This window comes from Euleptes europaea, chromosome 8 (assembly GCF_029931775.1).
Source record: "Euleptes europaea isolate rEulEur1 chromosome 8, rEulEur1.hap1, whole genome shotgun sequence".
Lineage (NCBI taxonomy): Eukaryota > Metazoa > Chordata > Lepidosauria > Squamata > Sphaerodactylidae > Euleptes > Euleptes europaea.
In genome coordinates this window covers 44269271-44283682 of record NC_079319.1, presented here as the reverse complement: position 1 = coordinate 44283682, position 14412 = coordinate 44269271, and the positions used below count along the sequence as shown (strand labels likewise).

At 40.0% G+C, this 14412-nt stretch overlaps 1 protein-coding gene across 2 annotated transcripts in view; it reads right to left on the bottom strand.

The window, feature by feature from the left end:
* Positions 1-2251: 2251 nt before the first annotated feature.
* The window catches only part of RB1CC1 (RB1 inducible coiled-coil 1), a 71709-nt gene continuing 59548 nt past the window's right edge, over positions 2252-14412 (bottom strand). Inside the window, exons 21-24 of one of the 2 annotated variants that reach the window (XM_056854076.1) lie at positions 8947-9005; positions 5828-5964; positions 3258-3328; positions 2252-2414 (exon numbers count right to left, since the gene is read on the bottom strand). In XM_056854076.1, coding sequence (XP_056710054.1) covers positions 2337-2414; positions 3258-3328; positions 5828-5964; positions 8947-9005 — 345 coding nt within the window. In that variant the 3' untranslated portion in view covers positions 2252-2336. The remainder of the gene's footprint in view (positions 2415-3257; positions 3329-5827; positions 5965-8946; positions 9006-14412) is intronic. The other variant, XM_056854077.1, reaches the window with a different exon arrangement.

Sequence of the window (14412 nt, the reverse complement as noted above, 5' to 3'; positions counted from 1 at the left end):
CACAACATGGTGGCCACGGGCGCCATGCTGCCCACCACCTTTCCTGTGCCCACCAAGTTTTTTTCTAAAGTGAACAAGGCCAGGTGGGGCTTTTGCCCAGCAAGGTTTCTGATGGGCCATAGCAGACTTGATTGGCTGTGCAGATTTTTTAAAAAATTTTAAAACAAGGATCTTCACCATGAGACTGAAGGCAAGCTGTTTTGTGGCTGGCTTCACTTCCTGCAGCAGCTATTTTGTGGCAGCCATTCTGAGGGTGCACCCACCATGCTGTGTTAGATTTCCAGAGGTGCCCTCCTTTGGAATAAATAAGTTTTGTTCTTCTGTCTCTTTTAAAGGGTTTTAAAGGGATCACTCCTCCCCCAAAATCTTGTGAGGCACACTAGGCTGAGTGTGTAACTGACCTGAAGTCAACCAGAGAACAGAGATTCAAACTTGGGACTTTCCACCAAGTCCAGCACTTTCAACTACTACATTACACTGCTTACTATAAAACAAGCATAATGGTGGAAGCAGATTTTCATCTTTCTACCTCCCACCTCCAAGCAGCATGTGTGTGTGTGTGTGTGTGTGTGTGTGTGAAAAGTGCCGTCAAGTCGCAGCCAACTTATGGCGACCCCTTTTTTGGGGTTTTCATGGCAAGAGACTAACAGAGCTGGTTTGCGATCGCCTGCCTCTGCACAGCAACCCTGGTATTCCTTGGTGGTCGCCCATCCAAATACTAACCAGGGCTGACCCTGCTTAGCTTCTGAGATCTGACAAGATCAGGCTAGCCTGGGCCATCCAGGTCATCATACAGTTACCAAAATTAGCAGAAATGTGAACAAGTGAAACTGGCTTGAACTGTTATATCTGGTTACAGAAGAATGAAATTTATTCCAAAGGAGGGCACCCCTGGAAATCTAACACAGCATTCCTCTCTCTCTCTCTCTCTCTCTGTGTGTGTGTGTGTGTGTGTTAAGTGCCATAAAGTTACTTCCAACTCATGGCGCCATTAAGAATCAATGTCCTCCAAAATGTCCTACCAGTAGCATCCTTGCAAGATTCCTAGAAGTAAATATAAGCCAGTACACTCTCTAATAGTTCTTACATAACACAAAAGAACAAGGTACAATTAGAAGGACAGTTTTGAGGCCAGAAAAAAAATTAGCACCCACACACTATTTTGCCTTGTCCCAAGCAATTTATTCGAACCATTTTATTTATATGCTTTGCTGTGCAAACATGAACTGTCATTTAAATTATTACCTCAACCATACACTGAAAATTGCAGAATGCAGTTTCTTTTTGGAATAATACAGGCATTTTATATTCATAAAAATTCGTATACATTTAAATTTTAAATTTACAAGAACAGTCTTGGATAGAACTGCTATACCACATTGTTGTTTAAAAAGCATGCAGACCATTCAGACATTTACAGCTTCAAATCTTTATTGTTTTTTTAAAATTCTACATGTCTTTTACAATACAATAATTTGTTAACTTAAATGACCTTTTTATAGTTAATGTACAATGGATTCTTTTTTTCTTTTTCTTTTTAACTGAATCTCGGCCATGAAATACAATTTCATCAATATGATTTTTCCAAATAGATTAATACAAGACTTTTTCCCTGTGGCTTGGGAAGGCCCAGGTGCTTCATTTAAATACAAGAGCACAGCTACTTCCCTTCAAAATCTGTGATCAAATATTCAAAAGTTCTTCTGAAGACTGCAGATTTACACCTGACTGATTCATATCAGCCCATCAAATACCCTTTCTCCTTCTTCTGTCTCTTTTATATTAAAGGACTTTTTTAATGCAGCGAAGCAAGTTGCAGGTGTTACCTTTCATTTACTGAGGCAAACTCATGTAGAAGAAAATTATGATTATCCGCATGCAATGAACACTCCTCTTTAAATTGCTGATGAATTTATACTTATTATAAAGAATCTGTTAAAGAGTGCAAGTACTTTGATAATGATTTCACAAAAGGACGTATGCTGGTAATAATGGTAGCTAACATTTATACAGCTAATAGGAACTAATGTTGTATTTAACAGGCAAATAAATAAGCCATAATAAAACAGGATTTGTTTTTTCAGAAATAATGAACTCGTTTGGTCCACACGTCTAAAGTTATCCAGGTAAAAAAACTGGAACATAGGCCAGACATTTTGATGAAATTCTTGCTTCTAAAATGGAACACATTAAAAAAAAGGGGGGAGTTGTGTATTGGGCAGCATTGTCATGTGACCACAGTATAAAAAAAACGATGGCCTGCTACTTGGAGTGATGAATGAGCACTGGAGGCCAACCCAGAAAAAATGGTGATGAGCTGAGTTTTCCATCATGTGTTATACTTTTTTGTTCCATGGCACTGCTTTTACTCTGTAGAACTTTGTTCCTAGAGGAACTTTAAATCTGTTTTGTGCCTGAGGAAAAAAACAAATAAAAAAACAAGGATTATTCAGAATGATATATCAGAACCAGTCTTCAAAGATCACATTATTCTACCTTCCAAAACTTATTTGCTGAGTTGATGGCTTTGTGACCGTTCACAGTTTTGAAGCAGATGTTCTAGTGCAGTTCCGACTGGTATTTAGATTATTTAAGCACAACACCACCAGCACTAACCATGGCACAACTTTGCACCAGCACAATACTGGCAGTTGACTATATATCAAATGCCCTTGCACATTCTCGGTGGCCAAGTTCTCCTTCTGAGAAGCAAACGAATTCAGGCACGCAAGGAAAAAGATTGCTCTCTGGAGATGCATACAGCTAAATCCATCCCAAAGGAGGAGAATGCTAAAGAAATGAAGTACTTAAAAAGGGAAAGATAGAAACTAGACAGCTCCGTTGAACAGCAGTTGATGATGAACATTAGTTGATTAGCTGTGAGCAGAAGCTCAATATATCTCCCAAGCAACTACCCTGAGATAATACAATATCTATATTCATTAGAAAGTGCTTATAACCTTCAAAGCTGACCAAGAGCAATTTCATTAATAAATAGCAGTACAGGTGGCTAACCTGAACTGATTTTAAGATATATGGAAACGGAATGAGGAGCACATTCAAAGCTGAATTGAAAGTTGAAGTCCGCACTTATTACTTTCAATATTGCGGACTCCCCAGCCTCGTGGCCGCAAAACACAACCCCAGGAAGTCGGGGGCCACTGCTTAATCCTGCACCAGACTTATAAACAGGATACAGGCACAACAGTAAAGATCATGTAATCCTCTTGAACCAATTCTCAGTTAACTTTTCTTACCTTTTTAGCCTGGCAATATTCTTTTTCCATTACTTTCCCTAGCACCCAGGGTCGTCTAGATGCACCTGAAGCTACAAGAAAAATTCCAATTACTCATGGCATGATTATTATACAAAATTATATTATACAGTATTATACAGATTGGCTTCAGAAGGGGTTGGTCTGTCATGGACCACTGTTTAGTGCTCTCCCATCTAGCCGAGAAATATTCCTCCCCCCGAAATGGCACCCTTTATGCGGGTTTTATGGATCTTAAGGGAGCTTTTGATACCATCCCGAGGGAGAGGCTATGGTTGAAACTATCACATTCTACTATGGATAGGAGGTTACTATGGCTTATCCAGCAATTTCATACTGACCTCACAGCTCAGGTTCGCTGTGGCAACCAAGGAGAACTAACCGAGCCTTTTGAACTGGCCAAGGGAGTTAGACAAGGTTGCCTCCTTGCTCCTCTCTTGTTTAATCTATACCTGAATGATATGGCAACCAATTTCTCAGAGTTTTGCCACCCCCCAAAGCTTGCAAGCCATTCCACCCCGATTCTACTCTATGCTGACGGTGCAGTTCTCCTGTCCCGCACAAGAATTGGTTTGAAAAGATCTTTGCAAACTTTTTCTGAGTACTGCTCTAGGGAAGGTCTTAAAATAAACCATCATAAATCTAAGATCATGATCTTCACTAAGAGGAGAAAAATGCCTCTTTTTCGCTGGGTATTAGATGGCTTTGAGGTTGACCAAGTCAAGGAGTTTTTTTACCTTGGCATTCTGTTTTCCCATAACCTAAATTGGAATGCCCATCAAAAAGCAGTGTCCAACAAAATTAAACCTGGGGTTGGTGCTATTGTCAATTTTTTTCACACCAAAGGTGGCAAATATATTCCAGGGGCTATTCAGGTTTTTAACCTGAAAATTACCCCAATTATCCTCTTTGGTGTTGCCATCTGGATTACAGTCATCAATGAATCTATAGATCGTCCACTGCTTCAGTTCCTTTGAAAACTCCTAAATGCCCCTCGATGTGTTGCTGGCGTTACTCTTTGTTCCGAGTTTGGCCAAATGTCACTTGAAGCTAGGGCGTGGTTGGCCGCCTTTAAACTCCACCTTAAACTGTGCTTTAGCACTGAGGGGTTCCTAGCTTCTCTGAAGCATGACCCTTTCAAATCCTCATGGCAAAAAATCTTAGATGAGAAACTGGCGTTGCTGGGCTTCTCGCAGGATATGATATCAGATCTTGGGAAAACTGAAGCTTTTGCCAAAATTAAAAAGCGCATTAAAGAGCTCGATTATAACAGCACTACTTTTCGTGCTCGTCGCGTCTGTTCATCCCAGTTCTTCGGAATACCCCCTCCACGTGGTCTGCCTGCCTATACATATTATCTGACAACTCCTCGTCTCTGTAGAGCTTTTTGCTTGGCTAGATTGAATGCTAATCCTTCTATGGTAATGCAGGGCAGAATTCTGAATATACCATACTCAGACAGGATCTGCCCTTGCTCTTCTGGCTCTATTGACACATTAGCCCATGCCCTTTTGGAATGCCGCTTTTACGAGGAACTTCGATCGCACTATATTTCCCCCCTTTTAATATACAAATCCAATGCCTCTGTGACTGACATAATGCCTTTTTTACTAAGCGACAGGGACCCCAAGGCTACATTGTCAGTGGCAAGATTTGTTTCAGTCCTTATATCCCTCCAACACTAGATATATGCTGCTCAAGATCAATTGATCAAGGAGCTTCTAAGGGATAAAAGGAAAGGAGTATGAAAACTGTCTACGACAATCTATGTTAACACGCCCCTTTTAGTTTTTCTGATACAGTCGGAGATTAATGTCAAGACAGGAAAAACATGCACCCTGCAGGACATGGAAGTACATGCTTCACAGAACACAAAGCTATCACAAGGGGAAACTATCTAGGCTTGGGAAAAAACTATTTATTGCATTTATAGATTGCCTCTCTCGTAAAACATCAACTTACATCAACTTTAAAACATACTATTTAAAACAGCAAAATTAAAACTAATCCAATAATAGCTGGGCAGCGCAATCCTAAGGGGTGGTGGTGGTTAAGCAGCGCCCAGGGATGGCGCAACTGCACTGCTTCCAAGAGCAGCTTGCTGCTCAGTGCAGCAAGCCGAAAATAATTTTTTGAGGGAAACCCCATGGACCTCTCCATAGAGTTCCATGGGGCTACGCCCCACAGCAGCATATTTATTCCTGTGGCAGTGTAAGCGCCCATCTGGATAGTGTAAGTGGCTCTTACGCTGCCGCAGGGGTCATGCCACCTCCAAACCACTTCTGTCCCCTTCAGGAATGCTCAGTAAATTCTTCTACAAGGGTTCACAGAACAGCACTAGCTGCTATCGTCCCTCAATGTCATTCTCTGGATCCAAACTTTTGTATTGCAGGCTAACCTGTAATGATTTCAAGAACATTTTTGTGTGTTACAATTAAATATAACTTACATTGTTTTTATTTACACAAATATGCATGCTCATATTAAGTAATATTAAGAATTAAACCTTAGGAATATTCTATAAGAACACACTGTACTGTTATGACACTTACCACACTCACCTGGTTTGAGGTCCAGTGCAGCGAGAGATTCTGAGTGCAAGAAATACAAAGTTGGGCTAACAGTAAATAATACATAGTTGTCATGGCGTTCATCCAAAATAATGAGAACCAAATCGCCAACCTGAAAACTGGATAAAAAAGCAAATGCTCAGAAACAGGCTGCTTTAAGGGACTTATTCATTCACTTTTGGTACAGTATGAAACAGATCTGCTTATGGCCATCAGAGAATCTTGTATCATTGTAGGTATTATAAATAGACAGTTACACTATCATATTGTAAACAGACAAGCTATATTATGAGAGTCACAAAAGATCCTGGATTGGAAGCTGCAGACCTGTTCTGCTAGTGGATTATGCTCTCTGGCACCTAATGCAAGCCCTTAATTCTGGAACTTTTCCATGACAACTTGGTTTGTTGGGCATGAGAGCAATTTGGGTGTTTGGGGTAGGGTGATAGGGATGCTACAGGCAACCATTACCCCCAGCCTGTTTGTGGTTAAGCTTTAAACAGAGTGGTAAAATGAATTTTGGTGTGCTGTTATAAGCCTGGAATTCTCCTCTTCTGTCTTGGTTATTATTCAGCAAAATACTGTGTCTACCCTATAACCACACAGAAGACATGAGGTAAGATAATAGCAAAGAACTTTTATTTATTTCCATGGATTTATCTGGACATTAACATGTATATGCATTAGGCTACATACAGTATGGGATTAAATGGTCACTTTGGGGTTGATTAGAAGTTCTCTGGGACTGTCTCTAATTGGCAATGAGAGAGACCTATCTTTGCCTGCTTCATATTGTACCAGGAAGCTTATTTCATTAGACCTGGCTAGTGTACACTGATAAGATCCTGAGGGGACAATGTATGAAGGTAGCAATAGCACTGGGCTGGTCAAATGCCAGGATGGACTCCCCCCCAAGTTTTGGTAGGCCTCTTGCTGGCAGCAAATCACACCTGCTAGGGTGGTTTGTTCAAAAATGAACAGGTAAAAACTTGTTTCTTTTATTACTTTTTAAAATGTTTTAAAATAAATAAATAGAGATGGGAAGACTTGCAATGATCTTGAGGCATGTACCGATGAAGGGCGTTCACCTAAGACAGATGCTTATTGGCTGTACAACTAGGGGCATGGAGTGCTCCCTCAATGCTGGGCAGCAACCAACCGTATCCTAACTACTGTACAGCAAGAGGCGATGATAGTGGCGCCCAGCACCCCTTGGCATGACTGCTGCAGTTGAGCATGGACAATGAGTGACAGCCATTTCTACTTTTCCACAACTTTTTTTACTGCCTGAGTAGGTGGATCAGAAGAGTCATTCTTCATTCACTTACTGCTTGCCTAATGGGGACAGGTCTATGATCGAGTGATTATAGGGAAGCATTCGTTTATGAAGTGATAAAATTCAAGCTGTCATCAACCTTGGATATTTGGGGGCATAACACCTCCCCTTTTATTTGGGCCTTCTGCTACTATCAAAGATGAGTATGTAAAATTCAAATCATCTTTAAAAGAATGTTCAGCAAGGTATGTGCAGAAGGTAAGCTCTGAGTATTCGGAGTTTTTAAGTAATTTCAAATTTTCATTTATTACTGACTCTTTCTCCACACATACAGACATACAGAATTTTAATTGTAATTAAACAAGGAACCCTGTCAATTAATATGCCCGTTTCAAGTTTTGCTTCATTTTATGATACAGTAAAACTTTTTAAAGTCTCATGCAGACAGACACATGTGAACTGCTCATTAACCTACCACTGTAATTCAGTCTATGCAGGGCTACCCTTGAGACTGATCTGGAAACTGCAACTGTTCCAGAATGCAGCTGCACAGGTCCTGACAGAGACCCCATAGCGAGCCCATTTACCACCAGTGCTCCACCAGATGCACTGGCTCCAGACTGAATACTAGATCAAGTTCAAGGTTTTGGTATTAACCTTTAAAGCCCTAAACAGTCCGGGACCACTGAATCTGCAGGACCACCGAATACCCCTCAGAGTATTATGCTCCACTGGAACCAACCTTTTAGTGAAACCTGGCCCTAAAATCATCCGGCTGTCCTCAACCAGAGCCACGGCTTTACTGGCCCTGGCCCCAGCCCGGTGGAACTCTCTGGCTAGTGAGACCCTTGCTCTGTGGGACTTAACCCAGCTCCACAGGGCTTGTAAGACAGAGATGTTCTGTCAGGCTTATGGTTGAGGGCAGTGATGGACATACATCTTATTCTTGGCCTCCCTTCCCTTTTTGTCTTCTCCTTCCTTTCCTTTACCTCCCTTCTTTTCCTTTGTGTTTTCCTATCCCTGTGTCCTCCGGTCTTCATTCCTTCCCCCCTAAACTGTGTGACATCAATGTTGGTTATCAGTGCACAGCCACCTTATTAGAGCACCCTCCCTAGGGGCGTGGTTTTGGTGCCATCTGTATAGAATATACTGATCTAGTTGTGATTTTAAGCTTATTTTAAGTTTTGTATTATATTATGTATACTTACATGATGTTAGCCACCCTGAACCTGGCTTGTCCAGGGGCGGGGTATAAATATTATTATTAATATTATATTCTCTCTGCCTAAGTGAACCTGCTGTGTGCCTCTAATTCAAAAATCTGTATTGCTCACATGGTCATCTGAGTTGCTGCTTCCTGCTATACAACAGATCCATTCTGTTTGCAAGCAAATCATTTAGGAATTTTCACAAGATCAACAGCTTAAATGCTCAAGATACTACATCCTTATAGCGGATGTCAACTTCAGCATTTGGGTATATGCAATTTACAAGCAAATCTCAATGGATTAATGTCACTAAACATACTTAAATCCAGCTATAGACAAGGAAGTCATTTTTCACATAGCCTCCACTCAATATTTTAAAAATGAAACAAACCAAGTAGAGGCAGCAGATCTGTTAATTCTACCTAAATCAATAAATCATACATACTTACATGAAATAAAAAGAAAAATACGTATCTACTGAAAAGTTTTTAAACTTATTAAGAATAGTATAATACCTATACATTCTGATTAATTTTTTAAAGCACCACAATAAGACAAAAAAGGATTTAAACAAATTGAAACACTTTCACTTAGTGCTCATCAAAGCAAATACTTACTCTCTGATAGCTATTTTTTCAGAATGTCTTAGTGACACTGAAGACATGCTTTGAGACATCTGCAAAAATGAGAAAGCATACTTATTATCCTATTCTGGCAAGAATGGGTGTTACATGCAGGCGCAGTGTATCAGGAATGACCTCATATTGTATACTGAATTGAAATACAGACCCTAGCAAATTTGAAATAACACACTCTTCAGTATCATTTCACTGTCATACACAGTAAGAATGCATACCTAAGGGTAAACCTCACTAAACTCAGTAGGACTCACCTGTGAGTAAATCTGTACTCACTGGCCAGCAAGTATCATAGTAACTACTGACAAAGTCGGTTATCCTGAACTGTGATTGTTATTTTATTTATATTTTGCTCCAAATGCATAATATACATTTATTTCTTTAATATGAGGGCTGGGTCTCTGCTATCATGAGCAGAGTGCTACATGTGGACGGATCCTTGTCTCCACCTTTTTATTTTGTAGCTACCTGTGTGTGTGCTGTCAAGTCACAGATGACTTATGGCGACCCCATAGGGTTTTCAAGGCAAGAGACGTTTAGAAATGATTTGCCATTGCCTGCCTCTGTATGGGCTGAGAGAGTTCTGCAATCCCCTGTAACCCTTAAAAAGTTGTGCAACCCTCAGGAATGGCTACTGCTCTATTTGCACAAGAAGGGGAGATGGCGATTTCCTCATATTCTCGTCCCCCCATCCCCTTTTCATCTCCACAACTTCTACTCCAGCAAAAATTAAAGGCACACTGAAGCTTATAGATTGCTGTTTTCCAGCTCCTAGAGACAAAACCCAAAGGAAGAATGAATTGCACACTCTACCCGCAAGCTCTCAACTGAACAAAATAGCTTCAAGTTGCTCCCATGTTGTCTGCTTCATTCATACAAATATGTCTACTAATTCTGATTTCAGTAAGCACTTTTAAAAGCCAGTTTACACATGCATTTATATAATTTGATTATTTATGTTCTACCCATTTTGCGGGTCATGGTTCATTTTATGGTGGGTCATCGGGACCATATTCAGTCTTGGCTCATCTGCATGGGCTCCCAATTTATTTCCGGGCACAATTCAAGGTACTGGTGTTGACATTTAAAGCCCTTCTCCATATAAACCCAGCATATCCTAAGGACTTTCTACTCCCATTTGAATCTACCTGACTGTTACTGTCATCTTCCAAGGCCCTGCTTTGGCTGCCCCTTTCTTCTGAAGTTAGGTGGGTGGCAAACAAAGAGAGGGCCTTCTCAGTCATGGCATCAAAACTGTGGAACACCTACTTTAGGGATATTCTTCTCTCACTTTCTATCACTGTCTTTCACTTGTAGATAAAGATTTTTCCCCATCTGCCGTTCCCTTAGTGATCTCTCCTTCCTGCCCTATGTTTTAATTACTGTTTTCTATGCTTTTATACAAGTAATTGGACTTAGATGTGTTTTTATCCTGCTTGTTCTGGCTCAGCGGTTCCAAACTGTGCTCCATGGAGCACTTGGTGGAAAGAAAAATACTACTTCATTCGGTTTAGTATATAGGTACTAGATGAAAATTAGTGCTCCTTGATTAATTTCTCTCCTGAAAAGTGCTCCATGACTCAAAACGTTTTGTGTGCAGCAGTTCTAGCTGATAGCTGCCCTGGTGGCTCTGATGGAGCAGAAAGGCAGAATACAAATTTTATAAATCAATAATAAATGAATTTCTACATATAGCACAGCCCATGTGGGAACTAGCTCTAAATTCCTGCATATTCTGAAGAGATGCTCATTCTGAACAGATGCATACTGGTGATTAACACAACCTATATTGATCATGGTTTAATGTGTGGTAGCTTCACAGACAATTTTGAGAAGTTCAAGGATGGGGGCGGGATAGGAAGCTGGACTGTTTCTTTTCTGGATTCAGTCACTTGTCATTTCGACAACAACAGCCCGTCCCCACATTTTTCATTCACTTCATAATCCCTGCTAAGTATCTTGAAAAGCTCTGGGGAATTTCCCTATTTCCTGCTCACTTTTTATCAGAGAGGTGTCAGAAAGAAATTCTATGCTTTCCTGGAATCTTCTATTCAAATGTTAATCAGTTTGAGGTCATCTCTGGCCAGGCAGTTATGAAATATTAGACCTTGCTAGTTAATCCAATACTATTTAAGTTTTATGGTTTTATTGTTCAAGACCTCAGTCTAATAACAGGGGGAAAGAAAGAAAGTTAAATCCAATGCTTTTCAGGGCTGGGGTTGGATCCCACAATGCATCAGCAGAATATATTGATGGTTGCAGATCTTTCTGGTGTTCCCCTCCACCCAGCAGTCCTTTCCCACCTTAGCAAAGTTTATGCCTGGGGTAATGGAACCCTCACAGACTAATAGCCTCGTTCATCAGTAAAGTTTTGCTGACAGAAGAAGTTCACCTTATCGCCACCTTGCTCCATTTGCTATTTTTTAAAAAACAGTACAATCCCAATATGAATGCATGAGGTCTGAATGGCAGACACAATAATGTTACCTCTCCCAAAATGTTTGGAAGGAAAAGTTATAAAGGAGAGCCAGTGTGGTGTAGTGGTTAAGAGCAGTGGTTTGGAGCGGTGGTCTCTGATCTGGAGAATTGGGTTTGATTCCCCACTCCTCCACATGAGCAGCGGACACTAATCTGGTGAACCGGGTTGGTTTCCCCACTCCTACACTCGAAGCCAGCTGGGTGACCTTGGGCAAGTCCCACTCTCTCAGCCTCATCTACCTCACAGGGTGTCTGTTGTGGGGAGGAAAAGGGAAGGTGATTGTATGCTGGTTTGATTCTTCCTTAAGTGGTAGAGAAAGTCGACATATAAAATCCAACTCTTCTTCTAAGTTAAATACTGGATGAATGCTAGTACCACAATATCATTTTGTTTGCTGTAATTACCTCATCATCTTGCAAATGCTCCCAAGAACCAAGGGGGTATACATGAAAGTCAATATAACTAACTTACAAAAACTTTGCCTAAGGGAAGAGCAATTACTGGAGGAACAGTGAAAGAAGACTAAACAGCAGTTGTAACACAGTTCCACAACTCTCATGGGGAAGAATAGATAATATAAGGTGGCTTGATTTAATTTTTTTTAGCAGATACCTGAACACCACTTATCACAGCACGAGGATGCTGTTCTGCCCTCCAGAAGAACTGAAAGGGGAAAGAACTCAAGGGAGAATTCTCCAGAGCCAATGTTGTCTTCCAACACTGTCTTGCAAAATATAGTATTAGGATGATTATACCCAAGCAAAATGAGTGATGAGTAAATGATAATGTTCTTTTAATCATATATCCAACACGTTCTTGATTTTTAAAAACCTAGAGAGCTAAATAGAAAATAAATGCTACTATGAAAGTCAACAGTTTTTCTCTATTCACTAGATCATAACTGCTCACTGCATTAACTATCTCTTCAGTCTCTATATTTACAATCATCAACATGGATTAGAATTTACACTTCTGAACATGCAAAGAAAAAAGCAGGAAAAAAACCCTACCACTCTACCCTTTCTGATTGTTGTGTGTGTGCGCCTCATCAAGTCACAGCTGACTTATGATGACCCCGTAGGGTTTGCTGTTTGCCATCGCCTGCCTCTGTGTGGGCAGAGAGAGTTCTGAGAGCTGTGACTGGCCCAAGGTCACCCAGCAGGTTTCATGTTGAGGACTGGGGAATTGAATCTGGTTCTCCAGTTTAGAGTCTGCCGCTCTTAAACACTACACTATGCTGACTCTCTCTTCCTGATTGTTAGGATAGGTCAATTAGAAGGTAGTATTCTAGATGAAGTGACTGAGTCTGTAACCCTAGATACTGAGTGCAGGGTTTGTATGGAACTTACAAGTGAATATGTTTCCCCTGTAACATCCCCCCCCCATTATTTTTAGAATCTCTGCCTTAATTTATGCAACTTAGCTAGTATCTTCCATGTTCAGTCATAAACAGAACACATCCCTGAAAAGCTGAGCAGAGGTGATTTGGCTATTTATTGCACGAGGCAGACAAGAAAAGGACCCTGAAATAGAACTCGAGCAATGGGAAACTGAACTTAAATCCTTGAGATCACAGTACAACTGGGTTTTGAGCTGATAACATACTTCACAACTCTTCCTTGATGTAAACATCTGACGTGTAATCAGAGAATTATTATTGTGACAAAAATAAAAGAAAGGCTTTGCTGAAAGTATCTTGAAGTATAAAAAAATTGCAGTCATGGTCACGGCCACGTCTTTAACCGTTTTTAAACCAAACAGTCATCATCATTACTAAGGCAACTGGCAAAAACTGGATTTAAGCTATGCTTACTTACTAGTGTGATAATTGAATTATTGTTGCTTCTTGTGAAAATTCTGTGAGTTCTGACCAAAAAATTCTCCTTAACCAGACATCTAAACACTCACGCATTTGTAGTTTTGCTCATGTACAATTTAACACAAATCAAGAGATATAGCAGACTTTCCCATGAGAAATGATCCCCCAAAGAGGAAAAAGCAACTTATTGCAAATTATGGCCATGCTGACAAATTAGTGCTTCATGCTTAAATAGGGTTGCCAAGTGCCTGGAGGAAAAAAAATCCCAGTCCTCTAATAAAGGCTTACTGGGATGTTATTTGCCAGATGATATTATTTACCCTACATGCCATGAAAATCTTCAGCTGCACATTTCCACACATTAAGCCTCTATTAAAGGGGTAGAACATTTTTCTCCAGGCCTCTTGGCAACCTTACTTTTAAACATATTTATTTGGAAGCAAGTTTTATTTAAAATCAAGAAGGCTTATTTTGAAGTAAGATGGGACAGAATTAGAGAGTACTTCAAGACAAAAATGAGAAATAAAAGTTCAATATTAACTATTTTATTAGTTCATCTCCACATTCCTATCATTACTGTTCCCTAAGTTTCAAAAATAATTAGGAGCAGAAATTTAAGTCAAAAGTTGGAATAAATTATTGCTAACCTATTATTTCAGAGAAGGACATTTGCCAAGATCAGCTGATTAGTATTTTTCCCCTTGTGTCAAGTTAAAGTTTATCCTCATGGGTCGAGACCTGCTGCTGTTTGAGTTGTTCTTTAATTCCACTGGTTTTTAAGATGTGATTTTATTATGCACGTTTTTAATTTGTTAGCCCCCTTGGCCATTATGAGAGCAGAAAGGTGTGGTATAAATTTTGTAAGATAAAAGTCAAATCAATCAATATAAATGCTTTTCTTACTCCTTTACTTTGCACACATGAATGGCCTAATGACACTCACAGGACTGGTAAGATTAATATGTGTCTGTCACATTTTCAGCATAAGATGAACGTGTGATTCGTAAAATTGCCTATTGGACAATTATATTACTTCATTAAAAAGTGTTGTTCGTTTCCAGGCTGAACATTTTGTATTTAACTGATATTTAGCAAGTTCATTCGAAAGATGAATAACTCATTGCCAGATTAGCACTAAAAGATACAG